Source organism: Capricornis sumatraensis, chromosome 1 (genome assembly GCF_032405125.1).
Source record: "Capricornis sumatraensis isolate serow.1 chromosome 1, serow.2, whole genome shotgun sequence".
Classification (NCBI taxonomy): Eukaryota; Metazoa; Chordata; class Mammalia; order Artiodactyla; family Bovidae; genus Capricornis; species Capricornis sumatraensis.
Genome location: NC_091069.1, coordinates 13,781,384 through 13,800,767, shown reverse-complemented (window position 1 = coordinate 13,800,767; position 19,384 = coordinate 13,781,384). Strand labels below are relative to the sequence as shown.

At 50.5% G+C, this 19,384-nt stretch overlaps 1 protein-coding gene across 1 annotated transcript in view; it reads right to left on the bottom strand.

Annotated features, from left to right (window-relative positions):
* The window catches only part of TTLL11 (tubulin tyrosine ligase like 11), a 261,643-nt gene extending 256,469 nt beyond the window's left edge, over positions 1 to 5,174 (bottom strand). Inside the window, exon 1 of the mRNA XM_068966426.1 lies at positions 4,746 to 5,174. Within this exon, the coding sequence (XP_068822527.1) occupies positions 4,746 to 5,174 (429 nt within the window). The remainder of the gene's footprint in view (positions 1 to 4,745) is intronic.
* Positions 5,175 to 19,384: the final 14,210 nt, after the last annotated feature.

The window sequence follows — 19,384 nt, the reverse complement described above, 5'->3', positions numbered from 1 at the left end:
CTCTTTGCGACCCCATGTCAGGCTCCTCTGTCCATGAAATTCTCCAGGCCAGCATACTGGAGGCCATTCCCTTCTCCCTGGATCATCCCACCAGGAACTGAACCCAGGTTTCCCACATTGCAGGCGGATTCTTTACCGAATGACCCAGGAGGGGAGCCCTAATAGATCCTGGGATAGGGCTTATGCCAACTATTATCAACAAAGGTCCCTCTATCAAATCTCAGTGCCCTTGATCACGTTAGCTGGTGTCCATGATACCACTGCGTACATATACACAGCTGACATCTCTAAGGAGAGCAGCTTGCAAAAACAGTGGCGTCTATTCTCCATGGTGTCTTTTCCCTAAAGTTTTCTTTAACGAGTGTGTCCAAACTGCAAAAAGAATATACAGGAGAGGCAGAGAGAGGCTCACATGATTAGAGAAGAACCACGCATTTTTGTAAATATTTATTGAGCTTCTACTATGAGCGAGGAACCATGTCTCTCTTTCATGTCTCTACTTCACAGTGACTCTATAAACATGATTTTGCTCTTCTAAAATAAACTTTCATCTTACCTACAAGTGTACAGAGCTAACATTTATGAACTGTCCTTTGAGAAGCACGGTGGGCACCATTGCATTAAACCTGACTAGAGTGAATACAACTGAACACTGAATCATTTCAGAGAGTTGGTGTGGCTCCCTTGAGACTGACAGCGTGGGCAAGGGAAGCATGGTCTATATATGGCAGGAATCTGTGATCATACTCGGCCAGAAGCACAAGCTTCCTGGCATGGCCTTCAGCGTCCTCCAATCTGGCTCCTTCTTCATCTCTCTCTGCTCTCTAAGCCGCCATCACCCCATCCTGTGTATAAAACCAGATCTCCCTGCCTTGGCTCCTCCTCTGTATGGAATGCCCTGTACCCAACTCTACTCCCAGGCTGGACTGCAACTGTCAGTGAACATGTCTGTCCCTGGAGGGTACGGAGAGAATCCCATTTGTGTCTGTACCTGCCACCCCCCCGAGTCCACCAGCATCAGCAGCAGGGAGCAGTGGCAAGGGCACAGAACAGGAGGCCGGTTTCGAATGGAAACCTGTTTCAGATGCTAGCTCTGCCCCTCACAGCTCTCTGACCTTGTGTAAGTTAACCTCTGGGTACTTCGATTTCCTCCTGTGTAGAAATGGAGACCAAAGGGTTGTTGGGAGAATCAAATCCTTGGCTATATGTGACGCACCCAGAAGAGTGCCTGGCACAGGGGAAGGGCTGTGGAAGGAAGGATTCATCATAGTTGTTTCTTATCACTGTCACTATTGGTTACTGTTGTTAAGTGTCTGTTAATAGAGAAAAGTGGGGGAAGAAGGGAGATTGTGCCCTGAAGCCAAGCAAATGCTGAGCTCCCGCCCTGCTGAACGGCCCAGAGGGGGAGCCCCTCACCACTTACTCGCAAAGGAGACACAGACCTTTCACTCTGGGTGGTGCTCATGTCCTTGTTTCTCGCCTGGGCTGCCCACCTGACCCCTGCCAAAGCCAGCTGGCTGGGGACCCCCACATCCTGCAGTGACGGCACAGCATGACATACAGAGGACGCTGCCCTTCACCTCCTCGCAACCCAGCCCCCAGCAGGGTTTGTGCTCCTAGAACATCAGTGCTGAGCATTAGAGGTTCACTCTTTCAACAGCACCCGTGCAGCAGATGGGGAAATAAGCCTGGCGAGGCTGTGTTTGCATTTTGTTAGTACCCAGTTTATATATATAGAGAGAGAGATGTTACCTATCATGAAGCCAACTTTGCTGCAGGTACTAAGAATACCATAATCATCGTTTAAACCTGGAAGGAACTTTAAAGTTTTCCTAGCCTGGCACTTTTCGAACTCCACATTCTACGGTGTGAAGATGAGATGTCAGCTCTGTGGTTAAGTCATCCATTCATTCATTTATGGATCACCCACCAACTGCTGGGCATCAGGGACACAAGTCAGAAACCACTCCGGTCCTCAGGACCTCACAGGCAAACAGGGAAGCGTGATGGTAGGTAAATAGTAAAGTCCTGTTGGGAGTAAATTATGTTAAAACATCCTAGAATGAGCAGGAGAACAGGCAAAGCAGGGCCTGGAGGAGACAGTTACGGGTGGCACCTCAGAAACTGCTCCCCCCTTCGAGCTCACCTGCACGAGGGCCTCACACAGACTAACACTACCATTATGTGGCTGCAGCAGCAGAGAGACTGGGAACCATGGACCTAGCTGGACCCACTCCCATTTGACAGACAGGCAAACTGAGGCTTAAAGAATTGAACTCACTTGCCAAAGTCCCAAGGCAGGTAAACGGAAAATGCTTAAGGTTTCGTAGTGGCTCACACAGGCTTCCAAAAGAGTCCACATCCCACAGCGTGGCACACGATCTGACCCCTGCTCACCCCTCCTGCCTCCACTCGCACCATTCTGCTGCCCACTCTGTGACGCAGCCCTACCGAATTAAGTGTGAAGCCCCGAATGCATCTCTGCTCTGTCTGTCCCACTCCCTGTGCCAGGGATCCAAAGGCAATGATCCCTAATGATAATAATAAACAATTCCCAGAACTCAGCTCGGGGCTCTCTCCTCCAGGACATGGCCCTGACATGACGCGCCTCTACCTCCTAGAGCAGGTACACCTTTACACAGACACAGAAACACTCATCACGTAAGGCGTTCATCCATTCAACACGTATTTATTGAGCACCTTCTGTGTGCCAAGCACCTGAGGAAACAGCAGTACATAAAACAAGGCCCTTGCCCTCATGGAGCTTACATTCTAATGCGGGAAACAGACAATAACCAATACAAAATCCAGTGTCACTAGAGTTCAGTGCTATGAAAAACCAATAAAGACGAGCAAGCATCAGTTGGCTGGGGGCGGGGGGGGGGGGGTGGGGGCGGGGCGGGCACAGTTATAGGTGAAGGCCTCTCTGAGCAAGTGGCATTGATCGGAGGTCTGAGGTGATAGAGGAAGCCATGCCAACAGCTGGGAAAGGAGCATTTCAGGAGCAGCAGCAGAGGCCCTATAACTACTGCAGTGGTCACTTACTTGTGTCTTATCACCTACTGAACTTGGAGGTCCTTGAAGGCAAGGGTTACCTCTTAAGCATCTTTGCTTCGCAGGGCCCAGCATCCATAGTGGACACTTACAGAATGAGTGACTGAAGCTGGACCAGCATGTGCGGCTGCTGGTTTCTGAGTCTGGATGGCTCCATCTCTTGAGATCTGGCCAGTTTTGTGTCTCTCTCCCCAACCCTTGCCCCAGGGCTAAGCTAAGTACAGGCCATGCTTGGGCCAATCAGCCTTCCTTCATTCTGTGGCCTGGTTTCAGCCCCTGGACCCTCCCTTCATTAGGACTATGGTATTGACAAGCTCTCCATGTTCATCTCCTTCTGGTCTTCATATCTAACACCTTGACCTAGGCCCCTGTCCCAAAACCCAGACACCTAGTACTGGGAGCCGCCCTCACTTTCTCCAGATTTCATGGGCATGAAAGCCCTCCCCTGATCCCCAAGCCCCAGGGCTGGGGCCCCTGACACCCAGAATCAGACTATTCAATGGCTAACCCCTCCCTGTCTGGAAATCTGCCCTGCCTGACTCTCAACGCCCCTCCAAACCACGTGACTCCTACTGCTGGGACAGCAACCCTCTGACCTCATTAATTCTGTCTGTGGCCATCTCTCTGTATGTTCCAACTTCATGATACCATTCCTGAAAGTCTTCTCTAGCCAAGGCCCAGGGCTGCTAAGGTCCTGCGTCCTCGTGTCGCCTGTTACAGATTCTGTTCCACTAGCAGACCACATGGGTCCAAGCCTCCAGATTCAACTACCCTAAACCACATCCTGACACTCCCCAAAGCACATTAAATAACATTAGGCACTGCAAATAATGTCACATCCACTCAGTCAACTACAACAGATTATCTCTGGATGTCACTGGTGCTTCATCCCAACCCCTTCCAGATCTAAAATAAGTTCAAGGACAAATAACCCATTCCTTCACTCACCCTTCTGCCCACCAGTTCCTGAGGCCTGTTTATATGCCAAGCCTTGGGACATAAAAACCCCAGCACCTACACTGTTGACAGTGATACTGATGGTGATGTGATGGTGATGGTGGAAAAGAGAGAGGAGTGCGTGGTAAGATGAGTTCCCATTTATTGCAGACTTGGGTTATATTATAATACACAGTGAGTCTTCCAATACTAAGAAAACTATGAGATAGGTGCATTTGGCCTGACTTTACAGAGGAAGAACTAGGCTAAAGAAGTGAAGCAAGTTGCTCAAGGTCACACAGCTAAGTGACATGATGCTGAGACCCTAGTCTATCTGACTCCAAAGTACAAACGGTTCGATTTCCGCAAGGGGCCACCCAGTAAACGCTAAACAAATAAAACTTAGAAATGAGAGAGAGGATCGACGGCTTCCGGGACTCACAGCTGCGGGAGGAGACAGACATATAAACAAATATCTATAATGTGGGGGAGGCGAGTGCTGATGGCTGGAGATCATGGAGCCAAAGGCAGCTGCAGGGGAGCTAGAGGAAGGACAAACTAACTCGACCTGGAGGGATCTAGAGCAGTCTTGAGGAAGTGACTTGCGGCCCTAGGCTTTGAAGGAGAAGCAGTTAGAGGCTGACAAGCGTGGCACACAGCAGGAGCTTGGCCCTGAGACCTGGCCTGAGCCAGCAGGCTCCTCTGAGGTCTTCCAGTCCACCCCCCTGTGCCCACGCGGCCGGGCCGGGCCTCACCTCCTTCCACTTGAGCTGGCGGATGCTGATCTTCAGGGCGTCCAGGGAGGTCCTGGCCTTGGAGCTGTCCACGGTGACCGGCCGCAGAGAGCAGTACTCGTCTGGCTGTCCCGAGCTCCGCTTGCAACTGCGGCCCTTGATCCTAGACTTCCCGTGCGGGCAAAGGCCAGACACCGGCTCCGGCTTCGCCAGGGACACGGGCAGCGTGGGCGGAGGCCGCGGGGGAATGCGGGCGTCACCTTCCTCGGCCGCGCAGGGTGGCGCCGGGGCCGGCTCCTTGGGCTGCTCCTCCCCCGCCTTGCGCTCCGGTTCCCCGGCCGCGCCGGGGTCCACGCGGACCTGCTCCTTCGCCGCCTGCGCTTTGGTCGCGGCCACGGCCTCCGCCTCCCACCAGGCCGCCAGCTCCCTCTCGGGGCTGCCCCGCAGCATGGCCCTCAGGGCTGGTGCCAACGCCAGTGACGGAGCCGCCGCCGCCGCCGCTCCGCCGCCCCGGCCCCCGACCAAACTGCCGTCGCTGCCACCGCTGCCGCGCGCTCCCCTCCCGAGCCGGTTGCCATGATCGCTCAGGCTCCGGTTGACAAGGGCAGTCGCCCACTGGACGGGGCCCGAGAAGGGACAATCGCCGTCACAGGCCCGGCGACCTCATAGGCGAGGTTGCTCACGTGGTCAGGCCTTCACAGAGGCGGCGGCGGACATCTTGGAAGAGGGCGGAAGCGGCCTCGGCCCGCCCACTGGGAGAACATGCTGAGTAGCTGAGCTCGCAGAACTTGGAGCCGACAGGCTGGAGGTGAGCTTGAGGATGGAACAGCTATCGGAGCTTGCAGGGCTTCTGAGCCCCGGGACTGGGCCGGAGAGACGATAGTTTCAAACAGGAAACCCACTTTCCTCCACTCCACGCGCACTCACTGGGATAACTCCTGATCCAATGGAGGAGGCACAACCTCATCCATTCTAGGCACTTCCACCCTCAGAAAGAATCTCAGCCTGATGATGGAGATAGCAAGTCCAGACCCTCAAGGAGCGGCTGCTCGTTTGAGGAAATCGCTTTCTCGTCCTGGGAGAGCCCCCAGACTGAGAGGGGGGACACCTTTCCCTGTTGGGAGCTCGTAAAGGAATGGGGAAGCCATGGGAAACTGCAGATTCACGGTTTAGTTGAGGACATCAACCAGCCCCTTTTCATATTATGTCATTAAGAAAGAAATTTGGTATCAATAAAATACACATAAAATGTGTCATTTTAACCTTTTTTTAAGGTATAGCCAAGGGAGAAGGCAATGACACCCCACTCCAGTACTCTTGCCTGGAAAATCCCATAGATGTAGGAGCCTGGTAGGCTGCAGTCCACAGGATCGCGAAGAGTCGGACACGACTGAGGGACTTCACTTTCAATTTTCACTTTCATGCATTGGAGAAGGAAATGACAACCCACTCCAGTGTTCTTGCCTGGAGAATCCCAGGGACGGGGGAGCCTGGTGGGCTGCCGTCTATGGGGTCGCACAGAATCGGACAGGACTGAAGCAACTTAGCAGCAGCAGCAGCAAGGGCATTAACAGTCACATTGTGCAAACATCACCATTTATCGTCTGAACTTTTTCATCTTCTCCAACTGAAACTCTGTACCCATTAAACTCACTGTACCCATTTACTCACAGCCCCCAGACCTCCATTCTCCTCTCTGTCTATATGAATTTGATTAACTGCCTCATATAAGTGGAATCATCCAACATTTATCCCTTCGTGTCTAGCTTATTCACTCAGCATAATGCCTTTGGGATTCATCTGTGTTGTAATATTATTAGAATTGTGTGCCTTTGTAAGGCAGAATAGTGTTCCATTGTATGGATAGACCGCATTGTGTTTATCCATTCATCTGACAGTGGGCATTTGGCTTGTTTCCATGTGTTGTCTATTGTGAATGATGCTGATATGGACATGAATACACAAATACCTATTCCACTCCCTGCACTCAATTCTTTTGGGGTTGCCCTGTATTTTTAAAGCCAATCCAAGGAGAGGGCTTTCCCGTCTTGCCTCAGGGAACCACATTTCAGTTTTTTCAGGGAATGGGGCTGGGAAGGGATAGCACCTCATACTGAGGACAGTGGCTGTGGCAGCCCTCACTGGTAGCCACACTTTCCAGATGAAATAATGATACAAGAGAGGAAAAGCAGAGGAATCACAAGGAAGTATACAATTCAGTGCCAAATGAGCCAAAGAGTTAAAAAAAAATTAGGAGTTCAAAGAATGGAGAATTTACTATGAATTAGAAAGTTAGATAAAACTTCATATAAGAGAGGGAATATAAACTGAGTCTTCAAGATAGAATCGGGTAAATGAAGGAAAGGGATTTCCTTGTTGGTCCAGTGGCTAAGACTCAATGCTCCTGATGCTGGGAGCCCGGGTTTGATCCCTGGTCAGGTAATTAGATCCCACATGTTGCAACTAAAGATCCCACATGCCATAACAAAGATCAAAGTTCCTGCACATCATAACTAAGACCCAGAGTCAAACAAATAGATAGATAAATAAAAAGAAAGCAGGTGGGGTAGTCATTCCAGAGGCTGTGGACATGGCAACCTGTACAGTCATGCAGATGACCCGGGGGCCTCCAGGGGGCTGAAATGCAACTTGCTCTCTGCCCACCAAGCCTCACCCATTGAGGCTTTGTTCCGCAGAAAGGGGCACCTTTGCTGATTGGTTCAAAGGCTCCCAGGGCTAATGGAGGCCCTGTGCTGAGAGGGAGCTGAGGAAAAGGTGCAGTACAAGTAAATTTAAGAAGGGAATGGTTACGGTGATCAGCTTGAAATGTATAGAAATATCAAATCACTGTGCTGTGTATCAAGAACTAACATAATGTTGTAACTCAATTATACTTTCAAAACAAATTCAGAGAAAAAGAGGACAGATTTGTGGTTACCACATCGAATCGGTGATGCCATCCAGCCATCTCATTCTCTGTTGTCCCCTTCTCCTCCTGCCCCCAATCCCTCCCAGCATCAGAGTCTTTTCCAACGAGTCAACTCTTCACATAAGGTGGCCAAGGTACTGGAGTTTCAGCTTTAGCATCATTCCTTCCAAAGAACACCTGGGGCTGATCTCCTTTAGAATGGACTGGTTGGATCTCCTTGCAGTCCAAGGGACTCTCAAGAGTCTTCTCCAACACCACAGTTCAAAAGCATCAATTCTTCGGTGCTCAGCTTTCTTCACAGTCCAACTCTCACACCCATACATGACTACTGGAAAAACCATAGCCTTGACTAGATGGACTTTGTTGGCAAAGTAATGTCTCTGCTTTTGAATATGCTATCTAGGTTGGTCATAACTCTCCTTCCAAGGAGTAAGCATCTTTTAATTTCATGGCTGCAACCATTGAGTTTGAGTGAACTCCGGGAGTTGGTGATGGACAGGGAGGCCTGGCGTGCTACAATTCATGGGGTCGCAAAGAGTTGGACACGACTGAGAGACTGAACTGACTGACTGACTGACATGGACAGAGGAGCCTGGCAGGCTACAGTCCATGGGTAGCAAAGAGTCAGACAGGACTGAGTGACTAAGCACAGCAGACAGAGTTGGGAAGGTGAAGGGTTTGGGGGAGGGAAAACTGGATTAAGGCAGTCAAAAGATACAAACTTTCATTTATGAGGTAAATAAGTACTAGGAATATAATCTATTATATGTTAAATATAATTAACACCATTGTGTGCTATATATAAACATTTTAGAGTAAATCCTGTGTTCTCATCACAAGAAAACATTTTTTTCTGTTCTTTAATCTTGTACCTGTCTGGGATGATGGATGTTCAGTAAATTGTTGTGCTCATCACTTTGTGATGTATGTAAATCAGATCATTATGTTGTACACAAACTTATACACTGCTTATGTCAATTATATCACAATAAAACTGGAAGAAAAAATAAAATTTATTAATCCTGTAAAAAAGGAGTGGGGAGGGGATAAATTGGTGCTTTCAAATTGTGGTGCTGGAGAAAACTCGTGAGTTCCTGGACTGCAAGGAGATCAAACCGGTGAATCCTAAAGGAAATCAACCCTGAATATTCATGGTAAGGACTGATGCTGACGTTTGAAGCTCCAGTATTTTGGCCACCTGATGCGAAGAACTGACTCGTTGGAAAAGATCCTGATGCTGAGAAAGATTGAAGGCAGGAGGAAAAGGGGAAGACAGAGGATGAGATGGTTGGATGGCATCACCGGCTCAATGGAGATGAGTTTGAGCAAGCTCTGGGAGTTGCTGATGGACAGGGAGGAAGCCTGGCGTGCTGCAGTCCACAGGGCCGCAAAGAGTCAGACACGACTGAGCGACTGCATAGCACAAAAGTCATAAGCCTTTGCAGGAGGGCAGGGAACAGACTAGCATTGTGGAGACGCAAACCTTAGAGGCAAATCCCATTAGGGCTCCCAGGCAGGGCTCTGAATGCTGTGGTGACCTCTGACTTCTCAGGAAATTCTAAAATGTGTTGGTGGAAAACCCAAGCCCTTGCGGGTCTCCTCACAGAGAAACTTCAGCTGTGGCTGCAGAGGAGCAAAGAGCAGTGGAGACTCAGGGACCAGGAACAGTTCCGCAAACACAAATACATCCAGAAGCACCTCTCTTTCCTGCACACACTCACCGCGTCTTAGAGTCAGAGTGTTTTTGTTTACTTATGATGGACTGTCTCACCGACCAGAGTCCCAGTGCCACAGGTAAGGGCGTCCTGCCCTTGTTTACCATATCCCAGCACCCAGTCAGTGCCTGGCAGACAGTAGGCATTCAACAACCATTTTTTTGATTGATTAATGAATGAGTGAATGAATGAACTAATGAATGAAAGAGCCAAACGAATGAATGAAAGAATTAAGCTGCTCAGATATTTGATGATAAGAAAATACCTAGGCAAATTATGGCAAATGTCCATCACAGCTTTAGCCGGGTAGGATAAACATCATCCCGGTGATGTAACATCGAGCAAACTGGTGCAAGCCTGGTGATCACAATGCGTAAAGACTGTTCCGAGTAAACAAGGCCTGGTAGAAGCTAGAGACAAATGGGAACAGCTGTGATGCTGGAGTCATGCGATCTTGGTTGAAATTTTCCTCTAATCTTGGCAAACTCTATCCACCTGGAGGCTCTTCCTACCCCTCGTTCCAGAAATTCATCTTGTTTCTGGAGGTTTCTGCTGTGAATCAGAAAAGCAGGCTAGGTCGTCCATAGTGACCTAGTATCAGTGAGAAGCCTCTCTGTCCCTGAGCTCTGTACTAAGCATTTTGCAAATGTGTCATTTAAGCTTCACAGCAGCCCTGGGATCAGCACATTTTACAGATGGTGAAGGAAATTGCTGCCCAGAGAAGTTATTTGCCTAAGTCACACAGCTCGTAAAGGCAAAGATATGATTCAAACTCAGAATTATCTGACACACCCAGCTCCCAAACCCACACTAACCCCCACAACAAGCCTCTGTTCACAAAACGTAAGCCACATATGTTTAAACATAACTGTGTCCATATATATGTATATGTATTTATACCACATATATATATATGCTTCCCAGGTGGTGCTAGTGGTAAAGAACCTGCCTGCCAATGCAGGAGACATAAGAAATGCAGGTTCAATCCCTAGGTTGAGAAGATCCCCTGGAGGAGGGCATGGCAACCCACTCCAGTATTCTTCCCTGGAGAATCCCATGGACAGAGGAGCTCGGTGAGCTATGGTCCACAGGGTCACAAAGAGACACAACTGAAGCAACTTAGCACACAGTGCATGCACACACACACACACACACAAATCCTCATTGTATGTGGATTACATGAAAAGTACATACAGAGAAAATCTCTGGATTCAAAGATATCAGTATCTTAGTCGATATATGTAAAATCCACAAAAGACTTGTACCTTGAAAATATAAAGAATTTTTTATATAACAAAGAGATGCTCAAAAATGGGAAAAGACACGGATAGTCATTCACAAAAAAAGATATCCAAATAGCCAATGAACATAAAGAATTGAGAAACTTCATGCATCATCAGGGAATTGATCATTTGATCAGGTAAGTGAACAGAAAGGCAATGGCAACCCACTCCAGTACTCTTGCCTGGAAAACCCCATGGACGGAGGAGCCTGGTGGGCTGCAGTCCACGAAGTCGCTACTAGTCAGACACGACTGAGTGACTTCACTTTCACTTTTCACTTTCATGCACTGGAGAAGGAAATGGCAACCCACTCCAGTGTTCTTGCCTGGAGAATCCCAGGGACGGGGGAGCCTGGTGGGCTGCCGTCTATGGGATCGCACAGAGTCGGACACAACTGAAGTGACTTAGCAGCTGCAGCAGCAGCAGGTAAGTGGAAAAGACTGACTACACCAACCAGCACATCCTTTGGCAAAAGAAGCTAGCCATGAAGCGTATTTTCATTTTTACATAAATTTCCAGAACTGTGTGATAGTGGAAGTCAGCTTAGTTGCTACAGTTGGGAAGGAGGTTGGTGGATGTGGTTGGGCAAAAAGAGACTTCTAGGATTCTGGTATTGCTCTATTTCTGGACCTAGTGTTGATCTCACTGATATTTTCACTTTTTATAATTCATCAACTTGAATGAGTTGGGCTTTTCTGTAGGTTATATATATTTCAATAAAAAGTTTGGATAACAAATTAAAGAAAAAAGAGATCAGTATGTTAATAGTGGTTACTCTGAGCAATGGAACGAAGGATGACTATTTCCCTCTTGATTAAACTTTTGTATATTTTCCCAGTTATCTACAATGACCATGCTTTATTTTGATAATGGGAAAATGTAATCCTTAAATAAAATTTTCTTGATGATTGTTCTATCGCTTTTATAGCAAGTCCATTTCCAAGGAGAGAGGCAGGAAGCGATAGTTTAGGGGACAGAAGTGTGGGTAGCACTTAACTCCCATTGGTTTCTGCCCTGTTGGTCTCAGAGGCTGCCACCAGGTGGCGCCTGAGGTCCGGTTATCGAAGAGGTTGAAGGGGGAGGGGCAGAGAAGATCCCCTAGCAACAAGCATCTGAATCAAATCCAACAGCCCCACCACCTCCCGCCCCCACCCCGGCCGGCCTCTACTTGCAAACACACACTTATGCACCTCTAGACTTTTGCCAGTATTGCTCGCTCCGCCTGGTGCATCCTCCCAACAGCTTCCTATCTGCTAAGTGAGCTGTTTATTCTTAAGGCTCAGATCCAAAATCTCCACCTAGACAAGGTGTGATAGAGTACCTGGGAGCATGCGAGTTCCTGGAAGGGGGAGTGAGCAATCCTAACGAGTGGGCAAAGGGCTTCGTGTGCAGTTCTGGGTTGACTGCTTCTAGAATAGGTGGTTTCTTTTTGACTGACAATACTAGCCATCTTCACTGAGCACACCTGCATATCAAGCCCTGTTGTGTATTCCAGCACTCTAATCCTCCCCAGCAACTCTCCAGGCAGGAAAGTACCATGTTCCCCCACATGACTGGGTTGGCGTTTGTGTTCTTCTTTGTGACCTCAGGCAAATCTTATGACTCCTCGGTCCTTGACTTCCCTCATCTGAAAATTGGGCTGATGATAACAGTACCTATCTCAGAGTGTTGTTGTAAAAAGTGGGTTGAAATAGAGAACTTGCATTTAGTGGCCTGTGAATGTTGATGATCATTATAGTTCCCATTTCAGAGGTGAGGGAACTGAAGCTGACCAAGAGGAAGTCAGTGATTAAGTAACAGAACTGAAGTCCAAAGTTCAGTGTGAGCAGCGCTAAGCCCAAGCTCTTTCCATTCCGCCTGTCCTTTGTGCTGTCACCTCCAGGTAGGTCCTAACCCACCGAGAGGCCCTGACCTGGCCTTGTGCCCTCTGGGCTTCCGTTTGCCCCATGCCAAGTGAAGAAGTTGGCCAGGATGCTCATAAAAAGTATGACATTTTGATAAACTGGTGAAGAAGATGGTGTGAAAATGCTGGGTCTTGAGCTCCTGGCTCCATGCACCATGCATCTGGGCCATGAGCATTAAGCCTAGAGATGGATTTCCTACTTCCCTGGCTGGACTCTCACACCAGCCCTTGGAGAAGAGGAGATGCGCAACCCTCTAGCTGCAGGTAATAGCATCACGGCCAGGTCTGTGAAGCTCTAAGCCAGAAATAATGTAACTGACAATATGATGCCACCTTGCATTCTCCACACGCTTGGTGGAGATGGAGAATAAACAGCACATTTCAAAATACTTTTCCTTAAAGGTCAAGAGAAGTTGAAACCACTGCACTCTTCTGACAACAGGCTTTGCTCCTGGAGAGCTGTCAGGGTTTAAAAATATTTTATAAAGCAATCATCGGTATGCAATCAAGAGAGGTGCCTCCCCAGGTCAGAAAGTGGGGCCTGCTGAAGTGTTTCAGTGGAGTTGTGTTAGGGGAAGAACACAGTAGCGACAGTTCTAGCTTAACACAACTTTGGAGAGCAGTGCTTTAAGAAGAAAAGGAGGAAAGGGAGGAGGGGGAAGGAAGGAAAAAAGGAAGGAAGGAAAGGGAGGGAAGGAGGGAGATAGGAAAGAGAGAGAGGGGAAGAGGGGGAGGGGAAAAATAAGTCCCTAATATTCCCAGTGGCCTGGGATGGAAGAAATCCGTTTTCCTGGTTGGTTCAGGGATGAATTAAGGGAGGGGATTGCCTTCTGTTTTTGGAGCCCAGCTCCTTCATTTCCCATACCCCTCCATAACCAATTAGCCACCAAGACCCATATTGACTTCCACGGAATTTATCAAATGGATTTTGAAAGAGCTTGCTGTTTTCCTGAAAGGTGGGTTATGAGAACTAGATAGGTGATTCTAGCAGCCTTATGGTCTCTTGTGTTGAACCCGAGTGTGTGTATTAGTCAGCAGAGGCTTTGTGTTAAGCTGCAGTGACAAACATTCCCCAAATCTCCGTGACCGAACAGAAAAGTCTATTTCCCACTTCATCACACATCCAGGGCAGGGGCTCTGGGCCTATCCTCACACCAGATCACAGTCTATCAGAAACTCCATTTCAACATGTGCTTCTCTGACCACCGTGGATGGGAAGAAAGGCAATGTGGAGACTTACACACTGACTTGTAAAGCCTCTCTTGGAAGCAGCGCATGAAAGCTCTGCTCATGCCGATTTGACCAGAGTAAGCATAACATCAGAGTAAGGGACGATAGGCAGCCTTCCCATGTGTTAAGGGAGGAAAACCGGAGATGTCTAGTGAACCGCCTCATGACAACCACCATGCACCTCAGAGAGGGACCAGGAACCAAACATCAAAGGACAGTCTATGAAATTCAGGGAGCTTCGAGGGTGAGAGCAGATAAAGTGCCCAGGTACCTGCTAAGTGAAGCTGTTCAGTCGCGTCTGACTCTCTGTGACCTCATGGACTGTAGCCTACCAGACTCCTAGGTCCATGGGATTTTCCAGACAAGAGTACTGGAGTGGGTTGCCATTGCTACCTACTAGGCATTCAATAAATAAAGCCTAACCTGGTCCCAAAAGGATGTTGATGGAAGAATAAACATCTTAAAGGTCTTAAAGGTCATTTAGCCTAAATTTCTGAATCAGAAATGGGGAAAGAGGAAGATGGGGGGTGGGGAAAGGGAGGGGAGATTCTTCTCACCTGCCCTCTCCAAGCAGCAAAGCCCTGCATTGAGGGGAAACCCCTGCTGTTACACTCCTGGTAGGAAAGAAAAAGTACCACTCCATCGTCCACTGATTTAGCAACAGGTGTCCCACAGGAAGGGTCTTTTTCTCAAAAGCCCAGGCTCCCAGGGGTAACACGGGTGCTCCGCACAGAGGTTGGAGCTGGGTGTCTCCTTGACAGTCCCATCTGCAGATTCCATTAATCGGACAGGTCCCAATTCTGGCTAGGTCTCAGAAGTCACTTCACTTGACTAACTCAGCTTGCCTTGACCTGATGGGACCTAACTGATCCACTGTTTTCTACAAAAGGAGACACGACCATGGTGGACATTCACACGGATGACCCCAATGAACAGATCAAGTAACGGACATATGCCTTACTTTGGCCAATGAAATGTTAGGAAGGATGATGCGAGCAAATGTCCAAGAGGGTCTTCCACGCTAGGACTAGTCTCCTTGGAATGGCCCCTGATGGATGCCAGTGCCATGCTCTAAAGATGCTCAGGCAAGACCGCAGAGTGATGAGAGGCCACGTGGAGAGACCCTCAAGGGTGAGAAGCCCCAGCTGGGCTCCCAGCCGAATGCAGCCACTGAGGGTCCTCAGCTTCACTGCATGGAGCACAAGAACATCCCAGCAGAGCTCAGTCAGTCCTCTGACCAGGAAAAACAGTCAATTCCCATTATTTTAAGCAACTTTGTTATAAGGTCATTTATCAGCCCTGAGTGCTCACGCCTTATTTTTGGAGGGTGAGGAGGGGAAAATTCCTGCTGCTCCCGTGCCTAGCTCTGAGACACCTGTTGCATAAGTGGCTTAGTTTTCCTATTGGCAAAGTGGGGATGGCCTCATTGCCCACTTCCAGGGCCAGAGGGGTAGATCCAGAGACATAGAGTGAGTGCCCTTATTCTCAAGGCATTGGGCCCGTGGGAGGTGCTCAAAAACATCACCTGTTTATGTGACTCTCGGGTTCACGGCCTCTGCAGGGGAAGCTGCCCCTCCTGGAAAAAACCTGAGATCTAGGTAGAAGAGGAGATGAGGGCCCAGCCTTCTGACTTGATGGAAGAGAGAAAGAGGAGGGATGGGCAGGGTGGGCTTTTTGGAGGTGGCAGCCTTGAAGCTCAGCCCTGAAGGGTGGGTAGAGGTGTACCAGGAGACCTGCAGTGTGATCGCTGGGGGTTGCTGTGGGCTGGAATCCTCCAGCCAAGCCCCTCTCCCTTTTTCCCTTCTGGATTCAGCCCCCCTCCTCCACAGGAGAAAGAGAGAAGGCTCATCAGGTACGGGGGCCCTGTGGGGTGGTACCCAACTCAGCTGGGTCCGTGGACATCAAGACTGGGCCCAGTGATGCAGAGCTGACTGGGACGCACTCCAGGCCGCCTCTGTCTGTAGGAGTCAGTGGGGAAGGGGCTTCTCTCCTCCGCTCTCAGCCTCCCCCCAACTCTGGCTCCCTCTCCCCTCCTTCCTGGCTGTGTAAGATTCTCCCCAGCCTGGGGTTGAACAGGCCTCCCCAAAGTCTCTGTTCTCTTTCCTTAAGCCTGCTCTGCTGCTCACGGGCTAGCTGGGAAGACAACATGGGAGGGAGACAGAGGGGCTCTGCGTGATGCCCAAGGCGGGGGCCACTGGCGGCTCTACCAGCGTGTACAGGTCCCCCAGGCCTGCCCTTCTCCTGGCCCCGCATGGCCCCCTCCACCTGTTCTTGCTTCACTGGCAACTGTGAGTTGGGGCTCCATCTGGTGTTTGGGGCCGTGAGGGGAGAGTTATCAATCTGGCTCTTGGGCCTGTACCCCCAGTCTGATTCTATCAATCCTTCAGCACAGGGGTCCCCAACCTCCAGGATCTAATGCCTGATGACCTGAGGTGGAACTGATGGAATAATAATAGAAATTAAGTGCACAATACATGTAATGCACTTGAATCATCCCAAAGCCATCCCTCCCCCACCCATCCATGGAAAAACTGTCTTTCCTGAAACCGGTTCCCGGTGCCAAAAGGGTTGGGGACCGCTGCCAGCCCACCCCCCCTGCCCCCCCAACATCCTCCACCCTCCCACCAGCGCCCAGGTTTCTCCGAGGCAGCCTTCAGGTGCTGGGCCTGCTGGGATCCCATTAGAACAGCCTCAGGGGAAGTGGAGTCCCCTCAATCAATATTTACAATCACAGTAGAGCTGAGTACTGAGAGCCAGGGAAAAGCAAACTGTGAACTGAGCCAAAGCTCACAGCTGTCCAGGGAGGGCAGAATTCCTCCTCTTTCTCTTCTACGGACGAGCATCTTGGTTCTCATGAGTCATTCATTCGTTCACGTCACGATATAGGCATGGGGACGTCGTGGCCACCAGGCAGGCAGGGACCCCACCCTGGGAGGAGCCCAGGGACACTGAGGGAGTCATTCTTAGCGCGAGGAGGAGGGGAGAAGGAGGGGAGGGGTCCAAGAAGTCTGCACAGCAGGCAACAGAGAAGCTGAGATGCGACGGAGGGCCAGCAGACAAAAGACAGGTCAGAGAAGCAGCGCAGGTTAGTACTCGCCCACCACGAATCAGAGCCACGACTAGACCCCCTGGACTCCGCTTCCAGTGCTCTTCCCAGGGATCATGCGGCCGCACCAGCTGCCCACATGGCCAGGCCTTAGGCCTAGGAGGGCTTCCTAGAGGAGGTGACACATAAGCTGGATCTTGGAAGATGGGTAGGAGTTTGCCAGTCAGAGGGCTGTCCCTGCAGAAGAAGTAAGGCGTGCAAAGGCCCAGAGATGAAAGTGTGATGAGCATTTTGAGGGCCTCACCCTGGGGAGGTGAGTGAAGGAAGCGGGTATGTCAGGCAGGGAGCCTTTCTCAACCTCTGCGGCTTCATCAAGTCGAGGATAAACCCTGAAGTGACCAGAGAGAACCAGGCAGAAGGAGGAAACACTGGAATTGAGAAGGGGAGTGAGGCACCAGCGCCAGGACTGCCCGTGGGGAGGGAACCAGCTGTTAGCAATCCAGTGCCCGTGGCTCCTCCGTTTATCCCCCAGGCTCTCTCAGAAACTGATTAGCAATGGTTCCTCCAGCTTCTTAAGAGGCCAGGGGATTGCAGGGAGGGAGCCTGGGGAAAGGCCAGGCTTCAAGAGAAGGGTCCAGATGAAACTTGGGAAGCAGAGGAGACCCTTCTGAACCCACCTCTGACCCCTCCAAGCTCCCTCCCTTTCCAACTAAAGCTGGGAGAAGGGGAGGGAAAAAAATTCCTAAAAATATAGAAACAAACTGAAGCACATTCTGAGGCAGAGGCGATTAAAATCCCGCAGTTGGAGGATGAAGAGGCCAGTAGGGGGAAAAAAATCCTTGGATCATCAGACAGACAGACCTGAATTTTCTCTCAGGGCACACTTCCCGTGTGACCTCAGGCCATCAGCCTAACCTCTCTGAGCCTCACATTCCTGGCAGAGAGGTTGAGAGGTTTGGGGAGACAATGCTGGCACCGTGGTTGGCAAGCAGTTGTCCTTGTTCAGTCGCTAAGTCACATCTAACTCTTTCCACCCCATGGACTATAGCCGCAAGGCTCTTCTCTCCTCCACTGTCTCCCAGAGTTTGCTCAGATTCATGTCTATGGAGTCGGTGATGCTATCTAACTATCTCATCCTTCTCCTTTTGCCTTCAATCTTTCCCAACATCAGGGTCTTTTCTAATGAGTCGGCTCTTCACATCAGGTGGCCTAAGTATTGACGCTTCAGCTTCAGCGTCTGTCCTTCCAAAGCGTTGATTTCCTTTAGGATTGACTGGTTTGATCTCCTTGCTGTCCAAGGGACTCTCAAGCCCTCTCCAGCTCTACAACACAAACAGTCGGAGTTCAGTAAGGGGCTTCCCACGTGGCGTTAGTGGTAAAGGATCCGCCAGCCAATGTAGGATACACAAAACACGTGGGTTCGATTCCTGGGTAGGGAAGATCCCCTGGGAGAAGGGCATGGCAACCCACTCCAACATTCTTGCCTGGAGAATCCCATGGACAGTAGAGCCTGGCGAGATACCGTCCATCCATAGGGTCGCGAAGGGTCTAACACAGCTGAAGCCACTTAGCGCACACACGCTCAGTAAATGCGTAAGGGAAGAGGCTGGGGGAACTCAATGGCTATCTCTGTCTCCAAATCTCAGGGGGGCTGTCCTGGGGAGAGACAGCCCCGATGGGGAAAAGGTGCGGCGAGAGGGCGGGGCTGGCTCAGCACTACAGACAGGAGAGGACAGCCTCCGTCACCCCCACTCACGAGCAAAGGCCCTCTGCAGTGTCTTGACTTGACCCTCCTGGGGCCAGCATCCCAGGCGTGGCCCACAGCTCCGCTGGGGCAGGGGTGCGACACAGCCCGTGCTCCCCTGCCTCTCTCTGCAGGGCTTCCCTTCCCCTCGCGTTTGCAGCTCCGCCCCCTCCTCGGGTGTGTCCGCACGGCCGGGCCCTCCCACATCTCTCTGTTTTCTCTCTGTCTCCGCCTGTTTTGCAGAGGTCCTGTCCACTCGTCTCTCCCTTGCTCGGCGTGTCTGTTTCTGCCTTTTTTTGCCGCAGGCTCCGTTTCTCGTGTTTCCATTTTTGCTTTTTGTCACCTGTTCCACCAGAAACAGAAACTACCCGAGTCTAAGGACTGGAAAATGGCCACTTTGTCCAACGTGTTCCACTCCCGGCGTCCCGGCCCCGGAGGCATCTCTGATGCTGGGCGGAGGGTGGACCACCCCGCAACCCCTGGGCTGTGGAGGCCGGGCCTGGGTAAGAACAGAGGCCACGCCCTCCTGGATAAGACAGCTTCCTACGCGGCTGCCATGTGCCTGACACCATGTGAACTGGCAGTGTCGGGTTATGAAGTCCTACGGACTTGAGCTCAGTTCCCCTCTTCCTGCCCTTGCCCTGGGTCCTCACCCCCTTTCAGATAATCCCTAGGTCTCTGAACCGAGGACCTTCTGCAGTGCCTGCCTCCCAGGCTACCCATCTTCCGCGGCCACAGAGGGCTCCCACCAGGAGGAGCCGGGCTCCCCAGAGAGGCTATCCCCTCTCACTCTTGTCTTGGCATTTTCCG